The 24,754-nt window shown below is 40.3% G+C and overlaps 2 protein-coding genes across 2 annotated transcripts; both read left to right on the top strand.

The window, feature by feature from the left end:
• The first annotated feature begins 1,977 nt into the window (after positions 1-1,977).
• dgat1b (diacylglycerol O-acyltransferase 1b) lies at positions 1,978-14,435 on the top strand. Its single transcript, XM_028426089.1, has 17 exons — positions 1,978-2,384; positions 3,335-3,422; positions 3,985-4,025; positions 4,439-4,524; positions 7,238-7,290; positions 7,815-7,920; positions 10,140-10,268; positions 10,567-10,632; positions 10,723-10,826; positions 11,544-11,582; positions 11,671-11,712; positions 11,803-11,847; positions 12,465-12,577; positions 12,798-12,863; positions 13,279-13,366; positions 13,481-13,543; positions 13,654-14,435. Exons 1-17 carry the CDS (start codon positions 2,140-2,142, stop codon positions 13,801-13,803), a joined length of 1,524 nt encoding a protein of 507 aa, XP_028281890.1. The 5' UTR covers positions 1,978-2,139; the 3' UTR covers positions 13,804-14,435.
• A 2,197-nt stretch (positions 14,436-16,632) lies between these two features.
• Positions 16,633-22,226, top strand: gpr20 (G protein-coupled receptor 20). The gene is made up of 7 exons (XM_028426132.1): positions 16,633-16,878; positions 20,183-20,393; positions 20,473-20,739; positions 20,813-21,057; positions 21,152-21,236; positions 21,515-21,640; positions 21,777-22,226. Exons 2-7 carry the CDS (start codon positions 20,196-20,198, stop codon positions 21,960-21,962), a joined length of 1,107 nt encoding a protein of 368 aa, XP_028281933.1. The 5' UTR covers positions 16,633-16,878; positions 20,183-20,195; the 3' UTR covers positions 21,963-22,226.
• The last annotated feature ends 2,528 nt before the right edge of the window (positions 22,227-24,754 follow it).

The raw sequence follows: 24,754 nt of genomic DNA on the forward strand, positions 1-24,754 counted from the left end.
ACCAAGCAAATAGTGCAAAGCATAGGCATCATGCAGTTTGACTGTAGCATGAATACTATGGTGCAGCATTGATGCTAGAGGGAGATACCAAGCAATTTTCTTCCAAGGAAAACTTGCTTATTTATTATTGTACGGAATCATAGAATGCTTTCAACTTGGTAACGGTTAAAGAAAGACTTGTTCTGTTCAGTATGCCAGTACCCCCATGCACAAACAAAAAAAAGATACATGAATACAAGGAAGGCAAAAACTTGGTGCAAAGGGAAAGGGTCATGTTTCTATAAAAGACAGGAGGAAATGCAGACAGAAATTTGTTGTGTTTCTACCTGCCTCCCTCAGTTTAGAAAGAGAGCTTGTAGAAAGCCGCAGTTTTTGAGGCCCTACAGAAAGCATGAATAATGCATGGCTAAAACCTCTTATTCTCTAAATTTTAAATGGCTAGCTGTTATCAAAAATAACTTGATCTGTGTAGCATTAGCCGCCTTGCACGCAACAGAGTTGCTCCTGTGTGCTATAGGAAAGAGAAAGGGCAGAGTCCAATTTCAACAGCACTCATGGTTCATCTCTCCGTGACGTATAAAGACAGAAAAGAAACATCAGTTGTCGTCACTATTTTCATTCTTGTATTCTATTAAAACATATATTTGCTCATCTGAGACTGATAGCAAGGAGGCACAGATTTAACTTTGCAGACTTTTACGGGAACAGAAAAAGAAAAATATCTGACTCACCAAAAGGTAGAAACAGGATTCAAGTCTTGGACTCCCTCTACTGGTTCACGTCAGGCTAAAAGAAAAGACTCTGAGACATCTCCTCAGTCCAATCACACTGCTTAGCCTCCCTGCTGAAGATGAATAGAAGTTGTTAAAAAATATATTCCAGCCAAATGGCTCTTAGACCAGCTAGTCAATCTTTGGCAAAATAAACAATTGGTTTGTTGAAAAAAATCTATGAAATGAAGTTCAGTTTGGAGTAAAACAATTGGTCATAAGTTTCTTATTGATCACTCCTCAAGGTCTCTTATCCCAGCAACTCTGAAAGGCTCGTTACTCTAAAAGACAACCTTATAGACAGTAAGAACTGATAAAGTTGGATCAATGCAACTGATCAGTTCTCACCTTAAAATGGATAAGCATATAGAACTAGAAAGGACAGAAAGTGTGTTTTCATGATAAAGAGTTTAGTAGCTCACTGGGTGTGATTTATTGATCCTGTTTTATCCAGTCTTACAGTGAAGATGGTTGAAAGAGACCCCAAAGATTAAAGTCCTTTGGACAATTCATACTCAGTCAATAGTGTTAGGCTTTGATTGTTTATAATACATCACAGGCGTGTACTTTGGAGTGTTTAGCCTCTTTCAGACATTCACTTCTTTCTGTTTATCTGATGGCATCTTCATGTGTTGGCACCAGATTGGGATGAATGCTTGGTTACTCCTCCATTAAAGTCAAGACAACAATCTCACTCACTGGTTTGGAACTAGTAACACTTTCAACATAGCACATGTTTGATCACATTCAGTAACAATAACAGATGACAACCAAAACAAATCTAAAATCTAGAGGTCCAGGTAGTCAGCAAAACATCTGAGGGCCTGTGCACTGTTCAGACGAGCAGGAAGGAGCCATGAGCCAGAATCATAATAATGATGACTGAGTGCAAAGATCTGTTTAGGAGCTGTGTATATTTGTTCTCATGTCCATTCAGACATGAGTCCCGTGTCTGAATCTGGCCTATGTGACAAAAGTCCATTTGCAGAACCAACCCAGTACATATAATGTTTTTATGTAAGCTCACATAAAAGAACAAAAAAACGAATCTGCAATAATAATGACAGCTCCTAACAGACTTTTATGGTCTCTTTTGTCAGCTTTGTGTTTCAGATTGCAGTCACAGAGACTCCGCAGACCTCTGCTGGCTCACCTGTCCTTTACAGTGTTACAGTGCCCGCCTGCTCTCACTTTGTGCCGCGTAATGAACACACACTCCCACCTCTGTGTCAACTCCGAGGAAATCTGAGCTTTGGGCGGATTGTTTTGCAACCCGTTCACTTCCCTCTCTTTACTATCCACCCAGCCATGCTTTTATCCGAAGTTTACTAGCTTCTGTGAGTTAACAGTTGTGTGCTTCTCTGCCATCATGGGCGACTGGAACACAGCCACGGGGCCCATAACTCGCAGGAGAAGGGCGACTATCACAGCGGGGAGAGGCGTCAGCCTGCAGCCGGTGAACGGCAGGTCTACAGCGGCGAGTCTGAGCTCACTGGCCGCTGATATTAGCATAGACGATGGACACAGAAAACTTGACTGTTCACTGGAAACAATTCGGCCCAAAACCAAGAGTGAGAAAAAGAAACGCAGAAACGACTTTAGTGACAGAATGAGGTGAGTTAGGACCGAGGAGAGCAAAGTTTGGAGCTGTTTGTTCTGCCGGTAAATATAGAACAGAATGCTAACAGCTAATGTTAAATAAGCTAATTATTACCGTGTCAAAGTAGCGTTCGCTTGTGCAGAGTCGTCTGGGGTCGATTTGAACGACCCATTCATCCATACACACCGCTGCTGCAGGCACAGCGACAAACTGTAGCAGCCACCCTCTATGGCTGGAGCCTGGGAGCCTGCTGACAGGTAGAGACGGCTCCGGGGAGTCACCAACAGGGAGCCCCAATTACCCCACTTCAACTATGAGCTAGCTTAATCTACGTCAGGCCAATTATATAATAACAAAGAGCTTCTAATTTACTGATACTGTGTTTGAGAGAGCCACAGCTAACAGGTTGTTTACCTCAGTAATAGTAAACAGATGTCATGGAAATGGCTTTAGGTCATGTTTATATTTTTTTTTTTACAATATTTTACAAACTAGTTAGCAAATAACCATGAAGATATTACTCAACTAAGCACATCTTAGTGCTGCTCCACCTGGTCATTATGAACAGTGGAATTAAAGTGAGCAAACTACTGTCATACCTGAAAAAAATGCCTGTAAAGTAGTGAAGTTCACATATAACATCAACAACCAGCTTTCCTGCATCTGTGCATAGTCAAATATCAGCTGTTATCAGGCTTCTTTGTTTACAGTTATACACACTTGATCTATGTATCAATAAAGGGCCTAAGGGGAACCACATTGTTTGAATATTACATCATTTTCACCTTTTTTTACAGCTGCTGCTTCAACAATTACATAAAGGGCTTTGAGCATATTGTGTTTTCTGGAATTATACTCACACATGTTTTTTTCTGATTTTTGTTCAGTTGAGGTGCAATGAATGCTAAAACAAATGTGTCCTAAAGATTTTTCAGCCATTTGTCCCTTTGCTTTATTTCTGCAGCTGCCATAAGACACAGGAGTCCCTCCTTAGTTCGACCAGTGGCTACAATAATTACAGAGGAATACTCAACTGGTGTGTGGTGATGCTGGTAAGACACATACCTGCAGACATGCACACTACTCTAGACTTTGTCTCATGTACTATCAATAATAGAAACTGGCAGTATGTTGTTTGTATGAAACATACTAAATAAAATCATCTCTCGAGATTTAATGTCAGAGCAGATTTTGTAAGGTTTGTTGCTAATCCATTTGTTTAATTAACAATGAATGAAATGTTGGTGTTTCTGTAGCTCCTCCTTACCTGCAAGAAGAATATAGGAGACGGTAAGGCCACTAAGGCCTTCTATTAATCCACTCCTTGAACACAAATAGGAGGTTTTTATTTATTCTGAGTGTCTCATTCCTGAGCGAAGAGCTTTTGTGTGATAGAAGTTAGGAAGAGGATGAGGAGAGAAACAAGATGGGATACAGGGAGAAGTGGGAAAGAGAGGAGCAACAGATGGGAAGAGTAAGGAGGGAAGTGATGCAGGAGGACCAGGTAATTTAAAGTGGCAAAGTGCACTGATAGAAAAAAGGAATAAGGAGAATTACCGGTAATGTAAAATAACAGAAGCAGACGACAGATGTTTTTTTCCCTTTTTGTTACAGGTGCTGAGTAATGCTCGCCTCTTCCTAGAGAATCTGTTAGGGTGAGTACATACCATTATTTTAAGAGCCTCCCAACACCACTTGTACTTAGGTGTCATTCATAAATAGAGATAATTTAATTTGGAATAAATGATCACAGGAGTTTAATGTAGCTGAGTGGAGTTACACTTTTATGGAGACTTAAAATTAACCCAGCATACCATATAGTTTGATAAATAGAACCATTGATAACAGTTTATAAAATATATATAATTAAATAATAGGACGATTGGTCAGAGTCATGGTTGTTCAGCTTTTAGCGTATAGCCGAAACTTGGCAAATGGATTGTCAGAAGCAAAAGTACCTGCTGTTAAAAAGTTTATAAAATAAACAAAATGAAAGGAGTGTTGTATCAGAATTAGTTATTTACCACTAACTTACTATATGCAATATTTTTTTGTGTTTGTGTGTCAGGTACGGTGTTCTGGTCGACCCAATTCAGGTCATCTCCTTGTTTCTGAATGATCCCTACAGCTGGCCAGCAGCATGTCTTCTGATAGGTAATTTTGTAATATGCTTTTGTGCAACATTTACATGCAAACAAATCATTAATTTTATTTAAGTATATTTTACATACAGACCTTCCACGTCAGAAATCTGCTTATGTATTCAAAACTAATCCTCTGTATTCATGGTGGAGGTTATGTGATCTGCCTCATTTATGAAGTGCCCTGTTTTAATACACACACAGGTGCATGTTGTACTTTTTCAGTATTTATTTTTATGGTATATTGCAGTAAAAATCTGCAGTGGTGCAGCTTGCAGCATCTCCAGAGGGACAATCTCCTGCCCTATATACTGCACACTATATACTTTCCTGCAGAGAGGGTGGAGAGAAGGAGAAATGGGGAGCAACAGTGAGAGAAAGAGAGAGATGTGGAAGAGGAGTGTATGAGAGGCATTTAATGGAAGAGAAAATTAAGTGAGTGTAATGTGTAAACAGGGTGCGAAGATGGTAGGAAGAGAAAAAGAGACCTGAAGTGAGACCTGAAGTGCTGCATCAACATGGGCCAAGAGGAGAAAAGAGAGAGGGAGTAGATGGAGTTGAGGTAAATGACTGCACAGACGATGGGTAAGAGGCAGGAGGAGAGAATGGGAGAGTCTGTTTACAGCATGGACAGTAAAGCAGCTCGTTCCCACAGGGCATTCACTGCAGCAACTTATACACACATACTCCCACAGACAAGTACCCCGACACAGACCAAACGTGTAGTCTACACTTGACAAAGCCTTCCAGCAAAGTTGAGAAGGTTGATACTTTAAAACGGCCTTTGAGTGATGTTATAGGTTTGTTGTTTCCAAATTATTGCCCAAAAGCTACTACAGCTGATGAAAGGTTTATGTGTGTCTAACAGGTGCTAAATGGACGTGTTTGTTCCAGTTTGATGTTGCTTGAGATCAGTAGTTTGCTCTGCTCAAAAGAGATAAAAACAGCATTATCTGTAGCATCTTATTCATTTCCTGAGGCCTCCACTCTTCAGACTGATCAGCCTGGTATCATGCCACACTAGTAAAGTATCTATGAAGGACCGCACAGTCCAAAACCTCTTTCTGTTTGCATGCAATTTTATGACTTTAAATGACATAAAATGTGTAATTATGGCACGCAAAGTGCATCCCAGTGGCACCATGTACACCATGAGCTCAGTTGCAAGAGTGTGATTTATCTGATCTGGAACTGCAATGCTCAGATAGTTGTATTGATATTGATAGTGAAATGATAACCCTCCACCCCAACCCTCCACCCTCCCAGTAATCAAAATGCTTGACAGTTTACACATCTGCTCAGTCTAGATTAGATGGATTGACATGCCAGTGACTGATTAGGGTCTTTAAATGTAACAATTGCTGCAATTATGTGTCATCAGTGTGACTCAGCCTAGTCAAGCTAATGAGAAATCTACATACCAGTGATTTCCTTAAGTTCATTTAGCACATCTACATATGCTTTGCTCCACACAGAAGCAGTATTAGTGGCAGCTATTGAAAGCATAATAATGAGAGCTGCTAGTGAAAACCATTCTTTGGCGCAATGTCACAAAAATTTTCTAAAATGTGAATGCTATATTGTATAGGTGATTTACTTGATTTACTTATCCTCACTTATCTTTTTTTTACTTTTGGAAGATCAGAGAATTTTTGATTTCTTGAATAGAGCCATGATATAAACAGGATAATGCAGAGAGGGAGGACATTACAGCAGATTTAACTGCCCTCTTCCAACTGTTAACCCCAATGCTGGGGTTAATGTTAGGTATTGCTTGTTTAGAACTCAAAAGCAGACCGCAGGCAAACAGGCAGTAAAACAGTTCCAAACGTGTTCGCTGAGTAGTGGTGTGGGTACGTGGCTGGCTGAGGCTGGCTGGAGGAGCAACTACATAGAAGGGAAGTCCTGGGAGGAGTACAAAATGGACAAAAAACCACTTAACTAGTCAAAAGGCGTTATGTAGACACAAATGTCAACAAGTAATCACTAAGTACTGCAACACAAGGTTAAACAGCAGCAAGAAAGTTACCAAAGACGGCAAACAATCGAGCGTTGGTCTGAACTCCAGCACCAGCATATAAAGAGTGAGAAATAAGGAGATCAGACCCAGGTGTGCGGACTCCAGCCAGCAGGAAACCACGCCCAGCAACTCTGTGAAGGAGGAGCCTCCACAAAACCACAAAACAACCCATAACAAACCCCACACATAACAGTTCAATTTGCTATAATGGCCAGCTTTCAGCACTTTATGCCTGCCTTTTAATTCCATGCCATCCACACTGCATCACTAAGTAGCAGCAGTCCTTAAATTTAAATAGATTTAAGTACAGGAAAGAGACTGAATGTAAAAATGTGAATGTGTGTATGTGCATGGATGTGCATGCACTCCCGTATGCTTGCCTAGTCCCTCAGCTGTCTAGCAGTTGGTGTGTGCTGTGAAACACATATGCTCGGTTATTGCTGCCTCATTTCTTTCATCAGGTGTTGCTGTTTAATCATGTGAGAGCCTGTGACTGTGTGTGACAGTATGTTGCTGAAAACACAGCAGACAATCAGACCGAAGCCATCATATCATTAAAAGTCAAATTAAAAACAAAATGATTGAAGTTTATGACTAAAATAGTTGAATCCTGCTGAGTCAAAATCATTTTCTCAGTGAAAATACAGCAGAAAAATTCCATATTTAAAAAAAAAAACTGACAACAATTTCTTGTCATGTCTGACAGTGTCCAATGTGTTCATTGCGGCGGCGCTCTACACGGAAAGGCAGCTGTCTAAGGTGAGTGGAGAAACCCTGCTCAGACTCTAACGTCAGAGCACTGTGGATTTAAACCGGACTGTTGAGTTCAGAGCACTTTTCTCAGGAGGGATTATTTTTCTAAAACTGTTCTGTAAAACTGACTGACTCGCTGACCCTCCCTAGTTGCATCTGCAAATGTTAAGTGGTAAAAATGAAACATTAGTCTCACCATTTGCATTTCAGGGCATATTCAGTTATGCTCTGTCTGTTTGGCATGAATATGGAACATCAAGAGCTTTTTGCAAAATTAACTAGGCCACCATAACTAAAAATGTGGTGTGTTAAAAAGCAGAACAAACAAATGTTTAATGTTTTTATTTCTAGCTGCTGTTTTTTTTTTGTAAGTATTTTTGAATTAGGTCACAAATAAAGTTATAAATCTGCAAGAAACAAGGAGGAATGTTTGTCCAGTCCACGTCATTAAAAAAATGGGACAACATGGTGTTCTTGAGGTTTGACGTAAACGCTCCAGCTGTCCTCTTGTTTTTTCTGTTTCTACTCAGGGCTCGTTCAGTGAAGCTGTGGGATTTCTGGTCCACTGCATTAACTTAGCAAATATGCTAATCTTCCCTGCGGCAGTGGTCCTATTGGTTCCTTCCATGACCCCAGGTAAGATGTTTCTACTCTCTCTGCACTCGTGCTTCTTAACAACATATCAGAACATATCTGAGATGATCTAAACCGTCATCCATTCAGTGGTAGGTTACAATATATTCACGTGTAAGAAATGGAATGTAATGTAAGCATTATAAAGATTAAGAGGACATCCACATCCTTGCCCTTCAGAGAAACACTCAGCCAGTTTGATAGTGCAGTAAAAGACATCTCTTATACAGTCATAATTGGAGTCGGTTAGTGGTAATGGACCAGTTGGTCATGACTGGATTGTTTCCAGCTGGCTCTGAGGAGAGGAAGAAGAGGAGGACAGAGAGGAAAGAAAATGTGAACTAAAAGGAAAGGAAAGGACAAGGCAGGAGAGGAGGGGAGATGCCAAAGTGGGTGTGGTTTTCAGTGCAGGGTCATCCAAGGGTCACCTTCTCCTGTCTTCATCAGGCTGCCTGACAGAAACCATGGCTGCCTTCTACTAACCGTCGACACAACCTTTCAGAACACTGCGTGTTTTCATTGCTTTGTATTAATGTTGGTTTTGTTCTCCAGCTCTCATTATTCCACCTTGTCGACTTGCTTGTTTAGCAGGTTAACATCGTTTTTAACCTGAACGTGTAATGATCTTGAAATTGTTGAACATTTCTCTGCCATGCTGACATTTGCCACTTTACACACACTTGTTCCACAGTAGGAGTGTTTCATGTTTGAAACGTGATTTAGCTTAGAGTGTTAGCACAGAGGCCGTACTTTACTCTTCCAGCTTTAGTTATTGTTTTAATTCTTTGCTTTTTCTCTTATCTCAGCTTTACTTCTCTTCTTTCTCTTCTCTTCTCATCTGTTCTCTCACTGGGAGGGAAAGAAGTGAAGGAGTCCGTCGCTCTGTCTGTCTGTTCTGTGCGCTGCTGTTCACACAGGAAGGGCAATGACAGAGGGCAGGTGTGTGTGTATACAAATATGGTGTATGTGTGTGTGTGTTGGTATTACTCATGGTGTGGGGATGTAAATCTGTTAACAGTTAGGGAAAGGGTGAGGATTACCCAAGTAGTGATTATGCAAGACTCCAGGAAATTAATGCATGTTGACGTAAAATCCTCTGAAGCCACTGCATTTACAGGGAACTATTAAACTATAGCACCTGGTAATATGATGTCTTTTGGATTTTACATAGCCAAATTCAAATCCTAGATTTTGCATTGTCTTTGCTGCACAACGTTTGAAAGAAGGGTGTGTTTGTTGTTGAACCAGTTTGAACTTTTTTTTTCCTAAGCCTGGAAGAGCAGTACTGTTTTCAGAAGGAACAGCAAAAATAGAATAGCTTTCGAATTAAAACTTGTGAGTGTTGGTGGTAATTTGTGGTACAATGAATGGCTCCTTTGGAATGCTTTTCTGCTAAGTCTCCACCTCTGAGTGTGTTTCTATGATTGCTATCTACAGTAGCAGTCTTGGAAGACAATCTAGCTGTTTAGAAGCCACACTGAGCCAGAAAGACAGATGGTTAATGGATAAGATCGGCTGTGGTTTGATGCCAGGTGTGCTGACCTCCTCCTCACCCTGCTGGCACAATGGGCTTCTTTTATTTGTGTGTTTCTTACTGCATGTGTGTGTGTTGTTGTTTTGTTTTTTTGTTTGCATGATCTCCTCCTCTCAAGCATATGGTGACTATTGATAAAGCTGTGCTAGATAAGGTGTGTAGCTGGTGTGTGTGTGTATCCACAATTAAAAATATGTCTATTAATCTGCCTTTGAATCAGCTTTCACTCATTGGCCCATAAACATTGGCTCAGTTGTATGAGTGTGCACACAACATGGTGACTGTAATAATGTCCTTGGCATAGTTAGACTGCTCTGAGTTCAGATGATTTATTTTGCTGGGCTTGTTTTGTTGTTTGTTCAAGATCAAATGACGTTCTCTTGTTTTGTGTCTCACTTCTGTTTTTTCCTTCATACCTCATCTCTGTCTTTTTTTCCTCTCTTTCTTTCCAGCTTGTCATTTCTCTCTCTCACACACACACACTATTGGCTCACTTTCTCCTCCTCTTTCTCTTTGCTTCTTCCTCTGTTAATCCTCAGTATTTTCAAGCCTTCACTGGCACTCCCTGGTTTCCTCTTCTTATCTCTGCTTCTCATCTTCTCATGTCGTTTGATTACATGTTCTTTCTTGCTCCGCAGCTTTTATCCACATTGCTTTGTTAACCATCACTTCCCTCTCTCCCTGTCAGTTGGCAGTGCCTTTGTACTTGGTATTTACACCATCCTCTTCCTAAAGCTGTACTCCTATAAAGATGTCAACTTGTGGTGCAGAGAGCTGAGCACAGTAAAGGCTAAGAAACTGGCCAGGTCACTGTCATGTAAGTCACACATTTATACAGATCTCATATGATTGTATGACTTAGGTTATACCATAAAACATATGTGAGATAAAATTGTCTTCAGGCTTGGTGTGTAATTATTTTTTGACGTAATTTAACACAAACCCTAAAAAGATCTTGCTTATGCTGTTACAGTGACATCTGCTGGCTACCTTGTTACACTGCAGCTCTTAGTTGTTGCCCTTCAACATCCTCGTTAAAATGTAATTGCTTGACTATATAATATTTATTAATACATGTATTTGCAATGTCATTATGTTGTATACTCTGCCCTAAGGTCCATCAGAACAGCACTTCAGTGGTAACCATAAGGTGTGTTATCCCGGGAACCTCACCATCAGAGGTACTTGTGTAACTCCCTTGTCTTTGCTGCCTGTGTTTTATTTTGTCACATATTCCAACAACGTCAGTGACCTCCTCTCTGTCTCTGCAGATATGTACTACTTTGTCTTTGCTCCCACTCTTTGCTACGAGCTCAACTTCCCCCGCTCTCCAAAAATCCGCATGAGTTTCCTGCTGAGGAGACTGTTTGAGATGGTGAGGATTTTTTTCATGTCAGCATCAGCCAGTAAAAATAAAATGTAGCTGTATGTTTAAGTCAGCACAGAAAACAGGACGCAGCTCCTTGATAATGAGGGATGTATGTGCTCAGGAGTGCAGTTGAATGCACCTTTAAAGAAAGCTTTAACTGATTTATTTTCGGGTAATGGATTTTTCTTTTGTGAAATAGCTTAGTTTTGCTTATTTAAGTGAAAATAATTTTTATATTTGTTGATAATTTTATCAGTCATCCAGGTCATTTTTCATTCAAATGCTTAAAGTAGGGTAACTGGACTTTTTCTTCTTGCTGCTTGTCCTCCATTGAGTTCAGTGTTTGAAGTGGAAAAACTCCCATTATTCACATTTCTATAAATGTAAGATTCTACTTTTGCAATGGTATAAGATTACAGTAGTTAGTGCTAAACATGTCACTGATATATTTTATCAAGAGGTTGAAGTGTAAAAATCTATTTCATAATATTAATATGTGCCGTATTATACTGTCCACCATATGCAGCTATGCAATGGTGTTTCAATATTGTCATAAATACTATGGTAAATTATGGTATGATTAAGCTCATACCGACCCTAATATGTATAGTAGTACCTGCTCCATGTATGGAGATGGATGTCTCTTCTCAATAAATCCACTTTTAATATGTTCTAATCTTTAAAAATGACTGTATAGTGACTTCCCTGACTCTTTCTCCACAGCTGTTCCTCATCCAGCTGTTAGTTGGTCTCACTCAACAGGTACAATCTGATCATGATTCCGTTAGTTGTGATTTATCTTTTTCATTTCTCTTGTTTATCTGACTTTGTTGTCTTCTCTCCCTATCAGTGGATGATCCCCATCATTCAAAGCTCCATGAAACCACTAGAAGTAAGGAAGGCAAAATCAGAGTGAAGGTCTTACGTCAATATGAAATGTTGTTTTGTATTTGTTAATGCATAAGTCTCTCCTCTGCACCAGGACATGGATCTGTCCAGGATGACTGAGAGACTTCTACGATTAGCTGTGAGTAAAAACACAACAAAACATATTGTAGCAGCCTTTATGATTATATAAAGGAATAAAACCACAGCTGCAGTGGTGACAGTGACACCAGGCCATGAGTTCTAAGGTGGACCTGTGTTGTGTAGTTACAGTGTACTGTCACGTCCATAAATATTAGAGCAATAAGGTCTAAAGGGGTGCCTATGCAAGTGAAGCCATCATTAGGCTGGAAAAACAAATGGACTTATCAGTGAAAAAACAAAAACACTGGGAGCAGCCAGCACAACAGTCTGTCATTATCTTCAGTAAAAAAGATGACTTTATCGGTGTAAATACAGAGACTTCACAACAAGGTGCAGACCACTGGTTATGCTCAAGAAAAGAGAAGCTAGAAAAAGGCAGTGCTGTGACATGGGCATGTATGTCTGCTAAATGAACAGGGACTGCTGATGGAAGCAGCAGGGTGAATTTTGGACTGTATACATCATTCAGAAAAATGCTGTAAGAACGCCACTCCATGTTGCAGAAAAGGACCCACACATCTTGAGTGTTTCATTAACAAATGAAACTTGTAATTGTTCCATTATTTATAGACCTGACTGTGTATGTCTATGTACGTCTTCCATGTGTCTGTGCAGGTTCCTAATCACTTGCTGTGGCTGATGTTTTTCTATTGGTTCTTCCACTCATCTATGAACTTCTCCGCTGAGCTGCTGCGCTTTGGAGACAGACAGTTTTACAAGGACTGGTGGTATGTTTGTGTGTGTCCATGTGTGTACCGTTTATGGGGTGTGTTGAACCGTCAGGGTCTGTCCTGCTCAGACCCAGAAGGTCCTTGAGCGTCTGGGTCCATCACGGTCTGTGCTGCTCAGAGTAGCTGCATGCACAGCTCAACTTTGATCAAATTAAATTGAATCCATTATTTAGAGCCTGTAATGCTCCAGCATCCTGTTTTCTGACTCTTCTTTCAGGAATTCTGAGTCTGTGACATATTTCTGGCAGAACTGGAATATCCCTGTACACAAATGGTGTCTACGGTAAATTATTCACACAAAATGGGAACACAATTGACTTGACACAGGGCGACAAGGCACACTGACGTATTTGGGAAAAGCATTAATCTGGCTGTGATTAAAGGAAATGCTGTGGGTGCTGCTGTGAGTTCCACATGTAGTTAAACAGCAACAGGAGCAAATACTAATAATATATATTAAATAATAAAAATAATAATTAATAATATTAAACATTTTAAAGACATTGTAATCACAATGCTGCAGTGGTTTTTATGCGGTTTTCTGTCAGCATGTCACTGTTTTTTCTTTATACTACGGGTTTTTCAGTGTCTGTGAGGAGCACCTGAAAGCTATAAAAATGACTTGTCTGTCTGTTTCATTCATCTGCTCATCTATGTATCCACCCATCTGAACATCTGTCCTCCTGTCTGACCTGAAGCCACTTCTACAAGCCACTGCTGAGGAGAGGATGCAATAAGATGGTCAGCCAATCAGCTGTCTTCTTCTTGTCAGCTTTCTTCCATGAGGTAAGAGCTTTTCCTGCATATGTTGATGCTGTAGACTGTACACTGCAGATGGTCAGATTGTATTTAATAGAGAAGACAGCTGAATGATGCTTTTTGTTTTCCTGTCTGTGTTAGTACTTAGTGAGTGTTCCTCTCCGGATGTTCAGACTCTGGGCTTTCATGGGCATGATGGCACAAGTAAGACCCAGCACATCACTGAGGATATACTCAACTCTACTGTTTTAATATAAATAGGTCTAAACAGTAACACACAGTCACCTAGTATGTTATTTTTACTGAACCTACAGCTTCCATTAGCCTGGTTCGTTGGCCGTTTCCTCCGTGGTAACTATGGCAATGCTGCGGTGTGGATGTCCCTCATCATCGGCCAGCCAATCGCCGTCCTGATGTACGTCCATGACTACTACGTCCTGCACTACAGAGCAGAGGCTGACTAACACATATCTCTACAACTTGCACCATGTTTTTCTTACTTCGTGTCACCTGTTTGCTGCCTTTCTTGCACAAACACATAAAAATCACTAGTCTACAGTGCAGGAAACAGATGATGTATTATGCAGTATGATAATAGCATGTTTACAATAGACACGTCGTGCCTTACACCTGGAGGAGCTAAGAATATAAGATAAAGAGAAACTTTCAAACACTACTGTAACTTTGGGAGGAAGGTGTGTTAGTAATACAATCATACTCAGGTACTTTATATTGTATGTTGAACTGTATTTTGTTTTGTTGCAAGAAGCACATAGGATTTGTAACCTTTTTTTTACCACTGAGTTTTTTTTATCCTAGTTTAGCTATGTGCATGGAGCTGAATTTGATCAATTTTTACAGCGTGATTTATGCTCTTTATTTTTATCCAAAGGGGCCTAAATCTGTCAGGAATTACTGCTTGATGGAGAATCATATAGAAATGAATGTATATATTTTTTAATACAATATGTACGGAACTGTAATTCAAGTGTGTTGCTTTTTTACCTGAAGTGCCATTATAGTAATACAGTATATATTCAAATTAAGAAGAAAAGATGGAATTTTCTTTGTTTGTATGATTAGTGCCACCATCTAATCTGTGTCTCTGCAAATAAACATGCAAAGATTGATTTTTGTTTTTGCTTCACTTTTCTGAAATCCTAAATGATGAACCCAGTCACATACAGTTGCTCTTACACAATGATTCCATCTGTTTTAAAAATTACTTATATTGTCACTTAACATATGTTGGAGCAAGAACAGCCACTAAAAGAAGAAAATGATAAACATATAAAGTAACTGAACTTTTACTATGTCTCCATTTTATCTCCATACAGTCACTATGAAACAATCCATAATTACAGAGGCCGATGACAACAAAGGTTCAGTAAATTATTAAACTAGTTAAAGTGACAAACATTGTACCACTTTGCTACTGGGAATTCAAACCAACAGCAGAAAACCAGCTAAGATTCTCCCTCTTTCCATATATATATATATATATATATATATATATATATATATATATATATATATATATATATATATATATACATACATGGAAAGAGGGAGAATCTATATATATATATATATGTGTGTGTGTGTGTGTGTGTGCTCATAGATTTGAAACCTGTAGTTTGAATAAAAGGCTGTGATTCTGCATTTTGTCAGGTTGACATTGAATTAAACAGCAGGTCTTCCACAAATCATACACTTTCTGGAGGCGTGTATGTGTGTGTGAGTGTGTATGGTCCCTGTGAGTGTGACTTTTGGTTAAACAATCGTCATGACTTTGCAGAGTGTTTTTAACGTATTTTACTACAGAATACACAAGACATTGTTATCTAGAGGTTATAAAAACATTGTATAGCTCCTATAGTAAATGTAACTGAAGATGTTTGTTCATATTTGTATTCCAAATCTATAACTTTTTAAACTGATTCCCCAACACTGTGTGCCTGTGTGTAAAGTTCAAAAAATGTCCAACAAAAGACGAGTCATTAAAATAAAGCCAAGGATACCCCAAAATGACAAAGAACAAACAATAAAAAAAAAAACTAAACCAGATTGAAGAAAATGGATAACCACAGCAAACAAGGCAGGATCCAACACAGACAAAGGGGAGCACAAGAAGACAACACAAGGGTTAACAAGACACAGGTGAAAACAATCAGGGCGGGGCAGGTGATTACAAAGGTGGGAAAACACAAGGATGTAAAGCAGACAAGGACACACAAGGAAACTGGACTTTCAAAATAAATCAGGAACTATAACCAAACCCCATTATATTATAGGAAGGACTAACAGGCTACATTTGTTCAAATATCTTGCATCTCCCTTCATAATTTCCATCAAACTAAGGAAACCGGCCACCTCTGCCAAAAAAGTGAGCTTTCTATAATCCTCCATCCACTCCCCTCTCATTTCTGACAAACACACTGTCTGAGGATGGAGGAATGGAGTAAAAAGTCCAGAAACACCATCATCTCTCATTCTATCATCAATATCCAGACTGACATAAACAGAGCCTTCCCTGGGCCGGGCCTCATGGTGCTGTACCATCTCCATACTCTCATATTCTCATATTCTCTCAACCATATGTATACAGTACAGTATAATTGTGCATCTGTCATTCCACATTCAGACAGACATGCTCCATCACTGTCTCTCTGTCGTCTTTTCCTCACGTCCCCGTCCCGCACCTTCTCTCTGAGCTCATCCTCAGTAACAGGTTGATCCATGGGCCTTCTCCTGACATCCGTTATTCCGGATCTTTCCGAGAAATGCTGACAAGCTGAGTGATGATGAGCCTCTAGACAGGAAGCCAAGAGACACAAACCTGCCTTATTCTGTGAGATGGATGGAGGACTAAACCAGGGACTTGTTATAAAGAGACTGATGAGCCATACATTTGTTTAGATTCATACGTTTAAGTTGTAGTCGCTGCAATCACCACAATGATCAGCATCAGTTCCAGTGGCACATTTAGTTGAGTTTAAATATTAGGAGCTACACCAAGTTTGATCCTCTTGAGAAGGTACTATTTCCTCCATTCAGTTCACGCTTGTTGTTGTTTGAAGACTGAAATCAGAAAAGAACTTTGTGTGTGTGTGTGTGTGTGGAGTACATGGGCACACATGTGCACGTCCCAACAGAATGTAAACACATACTGAGACTTCCTGTCTGTGGACCAAACTGAGGGAAGATTTTACCGTGTGAGGGAGGGAAGCAGAAAGACAGAGCCAGTGAAAGAAAAGGAAAATGATGCTAAAAGGAAGAGGAGGAGAAGAAGAATGGAGACTTAACACAAAGACAATTGTGCTTTTCTTTCACCTTTAGAGAGACGCCTATAAGAAACAGAAGACAGGAAGGATATTTTCTGCTGCATATTGAATAGACTTGATTGTGACCCGAGGAACCTGAGAAGGAGAGACATGACTGACACACTGAAAACAGAAAAGTCACCCATGATATAAAGGTTTCCAAGATGATCTGACGACACAAAGGTCACAGAAACTTGGAGCATCTTTGGAGTCAAGGTGAGTTATTATCAAAACCAAATAAAACTATTTATTGTTATATTCCATCAAAGTAATGTGTTATCACATCACTAACAAGGACAGTAATGGTACACATTTACTAAAACAACGGCATAATAAGCCCATATGCACCTTCAGTCAAGCACAAAATGCACATACTATAAATACAAAAAGAATGCATACAAGTTCAAAACGTTTTGACCTATAAAATAACAAATTGTCACACTATCCCATCAGGCTGCATGAAAAGATTCCTACTAGCTTCTACTGCCTGCACGAATCTCTAAAATTAGAGTTACAGCAGCAACAAAAATGTTGAGTTTTGCCTTGAGGGGTCTTCTGTAAAGCTATAATTTGATGCAGGACAGCATGAGATCTGTATACCACAGTCCCACCCTCTGTCTCTCTCTGCCTCTTTCTGTATGTTTCGGGCTTTCCAACAGACACACACACAAATAGGACTCCCACGCTGTTGGAATTTATTTGGACAGTGTTATTTGTGATCTGCCTCAAGGCCCTCTGTTCTCCTCTCAGTATCACTTTACAGCCATTACATCACTGCCGTCTTTCATGCTGGAAGAAGGAGAGCAGCAGAATGATGGAAACAGTGATGTATAGACTGGTATGGCATTTGTTTATTCTAGTATATTGCTGTGCTCTTCCATACTTCATAGCCTATTTATACCGTACAGCAACTCGTCGTTTTTAATGAATTGTGCCATAGTGTGCATACTCACGCACAGATGTATTCAGACTTTTCACAAATGTTCTTATAGTGCAGCTAAAACTTCTCCACTGGCTTTAAACAGCTGGTTTTGGTCCGTCATTCGCCCTGGAAGACTAGATTGGACAGAAAGTTAAAGACAATCAGAGACATGTCCTGATGCTATTCACTGCATTAAGGTTTTTAGGATATCTCTGTAGTTGGCTGCCTTTGACCCCTTACTGCTCTCTGTTATATTGAGTGATACAACCCCAAAGTACGATACTACCACCACCATGCTTCACTATATGGACGGTACAAACCAGGTGATGAGCAGCGCCCATCTTTTTAATTCACAGAATTTTTTAAATCCTTCCACCATGAGGATCGTCATGTAGCTACTGGGTCACTTAGCGTCTCTCTATTATGCTGAAAAGTTTTTGATTGTGAGAGTCGACAGAGTTCTCCCGACTCTGCCCTCATTTTTTGTCCTGGTGCACAGTGTGAATTTTGAAAAGTTTGGTCTAAACTTGTTTGGAATGACACAAGAAATCTATTGAAAATGTACTTAGATCCATGTTTATCCTTTAGCTTTGGATACAGTCAGGATGCTCTGACTCACATCATTGTAATGAAGCTGAATCTATCACTGCCAAATACCAAAGTGTCACTGCTATTTGTTTCCAAAGAGAAGAAGTAAATAGTTTAGCACACAATTTCCCCACAGCAGCACTCGTAAAACTCGTTAGCAGCGTTAATGATGATGAACTATCTCCAATAAGCTGAATAATATCAGGGGGATGTCACTGTGAAAACAACCATTTATTTCCTTCAGTGGTCCTAATGTTCTGTGGCTGGACTGGTCTTGTTCATGAAGATGAATCACATTATTCATGCCTCACCCTCAACTGAGCATGTTATTCTCATTAGGCTAAATATTTTTCATCAGCCGGATGATTATTTTGCTGAGAGATTAGTTGTGAGCAATGAGCATACACAACACAATACGCTGGGCTTCTGCCACTTTTCCATCAGCAATTAAACTGCATTTGTCATGGAAGGATGCGGTAACACGCGTTAACACGGCAGCCTCCAGCTGATTCTGGGTTCACACTCAATGAGAGGCTACAAAGGATATCATGTTTAAAGTGTGGCTACTGGATCAATCAGTAGATTTTACATCTCATTTACACTCCTCCACTGTAAATCCTCTAAACAGTCAAATTGATCTTCCACTGTGTTATTAGACTGTCACTGACTGCCCTCTGCTGTCTGTAACATCACGTCTGTTAGCCTCTTCTTTCCTCGATTGGCACCTCTGCTGAAAACAATACATGGAAGGACTCATGAAGGGTCTGATGTAAGGATCTGTTTGTGAAAGGTAAACTGTGAGAGTGCGACATGAGATAAAAACCCCTTGCAGATGACATTGCCTCTAGCTTGTTGTATTTCACATTTTCATTCATAGCCTTTAGCACCACATCTAACGTGTTGTGAGGTTGTAGACAGCTCAGCACTGCTCCGAAGGTGAACCCAAAGGCAGATCAATTAAACAAAGGGCGAGCTTTAATAAATAAAGCTGACAAAGCTCTTTACAAACATGTCAAAAACAGAAAGCAAACACAAAAACAAAAACAAAGTTTAACCAAGAGATCAAAAATATAACAGAAAAGCATCCAGAAACAAACTGGAAAACACAAAGGGAAGCACGAGACAGAAATACACAAGGTAACAACACACAGCTGAGAAACATTAGGGTGGGAAGGTCATCACACTAGGAAGTAAAGCAAACAAGGAAACACGACTTTCAAAATAAAACAGGAAATGCAAGGAGACGGATCACAAAACACAAAAAACTGAATAGAGTAGGAAAACACAGCCAAGGATGGAAGTAAATAAAGCCAACCAAACTGGAGATCATGACATGGAAGCTGGAAATATCCTGTCAGCACACAAACAGATTTCATCCAGTTTTCCCTCTTTTGTTTATTTTACAAGTGATGAGAAAAATTCCCAATCTTTCTTGAAAGGTAAATAAACAGGATCGGTCATGCTGTGATATCAGAGTCACGCAAACACAAAATGAGTGGAGGTGCAGAAAAAGTCACATCTTGGCCACAATAAATAAGTCTGTTTTGAGACAGTTACACTAAAAGTAAAGATCTAACAGCTGGAATTAAATATGTGTATATCCTTAGTGTCCCTACTGTAGCAAAAAATAAATAGAGCTAGATTAAAAATAGCTGGCCAAATAAACTACATATTGAGTGACTAAATCAGTGTGACTGCTAACAGTAACAACCACTCTTGAGGTCACAGAGACAGCAACTAGATGTCAGGAAAGTGTGTGTGCTAGCTCATGGGTGTGTTTGATGCTACTGAGTGCAAATATAGGGAACAGCGTCATCATCCATGTAAGTTATATAAATATAGCTAGTAAAAATGGCACCCATAGCAAGAATCTATGTCTCTAGCTTGATGACCAAGTGTCAGCACAATTAGTTCTTCTTATGTTGGAGCAGTTTGTTAGTGGAGTAAATGTGTGATTTTTGTTCGATAGTTTCTGCGCTCACTCACCGCCACCCTGTATCTCATCAACAGCGTGGATCACACTATGATGAGCTTCAACAGCACCGAGTCCTGGCTTCTCATCAACGCTTCATTTCCCCTCCCGTCTGTAATAGTCAGTCCAGCTAACACAAGTGGCATGGAAGCATATCTCCAAAGGCTGGCACATTTAGACGAGGGGCTCTACAATGACTTTTATGGCCTCTGGATTGCACTGATGGTCATAAACTCTCTCATTTTCCTGGTAGGCAGTTTCCACTGTTTATTTCTACACTTCATTGGCAGATTAGGTCTACTTTTCTTATTCTGTCTTCGTTTTCCAGGTGGGCATGGTGCTCAACATGGTCGCACTTTACGTCTTCTGTTTCCGCACCAAGCAAAAGAGCACCTCAGTGATCTACACCATCAACCTGGCAGTGACAGACCTCCTGGTGAATCTGTCTCTGCCGACTCGCATCCTGCTTTACTACAGTGGAGGAGCGTGTCTCACCTGCTCCTACCTGCACATCTTCAGCTACTTTGTCAACATGTACTGCAGTATCCTGTTTTTAACCTGCATATGCGTTGACCGTTATCTCGCCATTGTGCAGGTGAGTTTTGTGCATGCTTGTCCAAGCCTGTCCCTGGCAAACTGATGCTGAGTATTGTCTTTTGTCCTTGCAGGTTGAAGCTTCCCGCCGCTGGAGGAACGTCGGTGTGGCCAAATGTGTTTGTATTTCTGTGTGGCTCTTTGCCATCGTGGTCACGTACTCCTTCCTCTCCACCGCTTTCCAGCAAACAGGCTGCTCTATCTCTAAGCTCCTCTTTCTCACCATCACTGAGTTCTTTCTGCCCCTCGTCATCATTGTGGTCTTCACCTTGCGTATTATGTGGGCCCTAGCAGACCGTCGTTTGATGCAGCAAAGCAGGTAAATGTAAGAATAAAAGACAACATTTAATAAAGCTCAACCATTGAAGGCACACAGTTAACACCATGACACCTTGGTGGTTGTACCGCTTCAGGGAAAGGAGAAGAAGAGCTGTCCAGCTGCTAACAACAGTGCTCATTATCTTCACTGTCTGCTTCACACCATTCCATGTCAGACAGGTGAGTAAATTTCAAGTACAACCCATGTTGAAATGATCATGATTAGAGAGCACATGTCTTTAATATCAATATCCACAGATATGATACTGATATGAGGCCATTGAGTCACTTTGATTAAAAAGATGAAATCCAAATTTCTCTTGACAATGATGAAAAGTTAAAGCATAAAAAGTCTGTATGTTGGCACAAAAATCCAATTTATGTGTTCTCCAACATGAAGCCACTCATGCTCACTGTGCGTGCAGCCTTCAGCCTAGTCTGTCTCCTTTGTGTTGTAGGTGGTGGTGTACTTCTACCCTGATATGCCTCATCATGTGATTGTTTACCACTTAACAGTCACTCTGAGCAGTTTAAACAGCTGCATGGATCCTGTTGTCTACTGCTTTGTTACTAATAATTTCCAGGTAAACCTCTCCTGAATGTCTTCCTCACTCCTTCATCCCATCCACTCCACTCATCTCAATTCTCTGCCACCTGTCATACTTTCTTTCAGCCATAATTTGTCCATTTCTCACTCCCTCACTGTCTTATTGCTTCCAGGCCACCATGAGACATCTTTTCCGCCGTGCAGAGCCTGAGCAGACCAGCGGCGACAGAGTCAGTATGCAGCACAGCTCAAAGGCCTCAGGGGGGACGGCCAACGCCATCACTAACAATGTGATCATGATGACCAGGATTCCTAATCCACTGCAGAGCGAAAACCCAGCAAAGAATCACACACTGTAAAAACATCCCTGTTACAGGCATGACAAGATGTAAAGATGTCACAGTGAGAACTCTGGACCCCCCCGAATGTGCTGACCAGTGAGAACTGCATCATGGACTAAGAGCTCAGAACTGACTTTCAGTGCTGCCATCATTTTTAATGATAAGGAGCAGCAGCAGTTTCACAAAGAGTAATTGAACAGGCACTGGAACCTCAAAACATTTGTTCAAGAGACCACGACATTGACAAGAGCCAAATTTCCAAATTTTCTGCAACTAAATCACAATGGCAATATTTAATCCCATTATTATGGATTTATGGATTTTCATCTGTGAAAGTCAATTTACAGCCAAATTCTAACAGGAAGTACTAACTTGATTACTTGGTCAGTTCCTCGTTTCTCTGAAAGCATGCTGGCTCAGTTAAACATCCCTCTTTGAGGCAAATCATTTTAAATAATGCTTACTGCTTACTGAATGTAATACCTGTGCAAAATATTTTGGGTGACAGAACATGCAACTGTGGTATCTATGAGAAAGAAGCTCTTTGAACTGTCAGGATGTGATGTTTATCATCTTGATACCATAATAATATACTGTCATACATGTGCATGTGAATTCCCTATGAGGAGGAAATACAAACTTTTGTGCAGCAGAGGGCATCATTGCATCATTGGTGCTGGTCATGTTTAGTTTGAGCTAAGTGTATCCAAAAAGCAAAATTAAACAGCCTCTTGGAGACCAGTGTGTCATGTGACCAGAGTTTGAGACCAGAATATTTTTTTTTATTACTCGAAAGCTTACTTCCTCCACTGATACACCGATGTGAGCCACACAGTCTACTGATCTACAGTCAGCATCAGCACTTCTCATATAGAAAATAAACTTCCTCATAAATAAATGAATTTTGTATGTTTAGTTACAGCTGTGTTAAAACTATGTTTGCCTTGTGTGAAGATGGTGTGCGCACTACATTCAAAACAAGGTCTATTTTCACTCTGCTAATTTAGTGGCAAGTTTAGTCCATGTATTTATTAAGTATGTTATTTCCAATTATCAATGTTTGATGCTTCTGTATATTTATCTTTGCAGAGATTACTGCCCTGCCTGATAAACACTGTCTTACTGGTACCCAATGAGGACTGTATAACCAGATCATTGAACTCAATCAAGTATCATGTTTAATGTCAGATTTCTGACCAGATCTCCGGCAATATTTCTGCACTAGTTTGCTATGATTTTTATGTTTAAAAATTATAGTAAACTTTTTATGTTAACATGGTGTGAAATTTATAAAACTGGAAGGAACTTAAGTTTACACAAGCATACAGGAAACTAAGCTCCGAAGAAACGAGGATCATGAAACTGCCCACCCCTTTCCCTCCCACCTCGCCTACCCAACAGAAGACACTATAGAAGGGAACTTGCAAAACAAAACAGAAAACAGGTCTCAAACCCAGGAGCATGAAACCATGCACATGTGTTAATGACTCTATTCTCCCTCCAATATGAAATGTGTTATTGGTGCTAATTTGACTGAGGAAGAAACAGCTAGCTGTAACCTACAGTCACCTACTTTGTTAATTGATTAGCAATAATTGAGAGTCACAGTTTACACATGAGTTGGATGGAGCAAGACATGCAAAAAAAGTCAGGAAATATCTTAATTTGGAAGTAATTATCAGATCAAGCCAGTCAAACATTGCCAATAAATTCTATATGAAACCATTTATTGTGGAATATGCTTTTAAAGCTACTCACACGCCCAGCACACAACCTGGACAACAATCAGATGTGTGTGTGTGTGTCACAGGTGTGTTCAGATACTGAACTTTGTACCAGCTTACATCATGGCGCTGGTGTTTGCTGAGTGATACTGTGAAAGCATCCTTCATGTAAAACAGGAGCCTTTCTTAGTGTAAGATTCATTGTGTGAATATGTGATGATAACATATCACTGAATCAGTATACTGAGTATATAAAAGACTACACAAAGCTGTATCACACAGACACAGACAGACAAGAGTCATATATGTCATGTGCATACACTAAGATTGGGCAGGTGTAGTGTGTATGTAAAAGAGGACACAATAGCATTACACACGACCCCTGCTCCTGCATACCTTCTGTCACAATTTATCATTTTTCCAATTGACCCTTTGCAGAATTTCCCGGTTTGGTAAACAGAAAAATGTAAGCAGCTTTTGTAAGTTTGACATGAGTTAATACTAAAACACTAAAATACCAGGAACACCTGCAGATAAGACCTCTGTTTGCTACTATAGGTAAGGGGGCTGGACCTACAATATACCCCTATAATAGAGGAGAATTCGCAAAACAGTCGTCAGACCAAAATGGACAGAAGAGAGGTGACGCCGGCAGTTTTAGTCCTGGTTTTAATACAAGGTAGGCAATGTAATCATGAAGGGGTTCTAATCATCAGTCTACATAACATTTCTTTTCTGTCAGTGCATCTTTTTTTTTCTTTTTAGGGCTCCTGTCCTCGGCTGCTGTGGAGGTCCAGCCGTCCTCTAATCCCGCTGTAGCTGGGGAAACAGTGACACTGTCTCTGTCTCCTTCTCAGACCATGAAAAGTGGAAACTGGGCGGTTGGGGGGTCACTCATCCTCACTTGGGTGGGGAACCAGCAGGCTGTTTTCCCCAATCACACTGGCAGAGCGTCAGTCAACGTCCTCAGTGGGGCTCTCACTCTGCGCTCCGTTACCGTGGCCGACTCAGGAGTCTACACGGTGCAGAGCAGTGACCCCCAGCTCACAGCCAGCATTTCCATCACTGTTCTGGGTGAGAATCAAT

Source organism: Parambassis ranga, chromosome 16 (assembly GCF_900634625.1).
Source record: "Parambassis ranga chromosome 16, fParRan2.1, whole genome shotgun sequence".
Classification (NCBI taxonomy): Eukaryota; Metazoa; Chordata; class Actinopteri; family Ambassidae; genus Parambassis; species Parambassis ranga.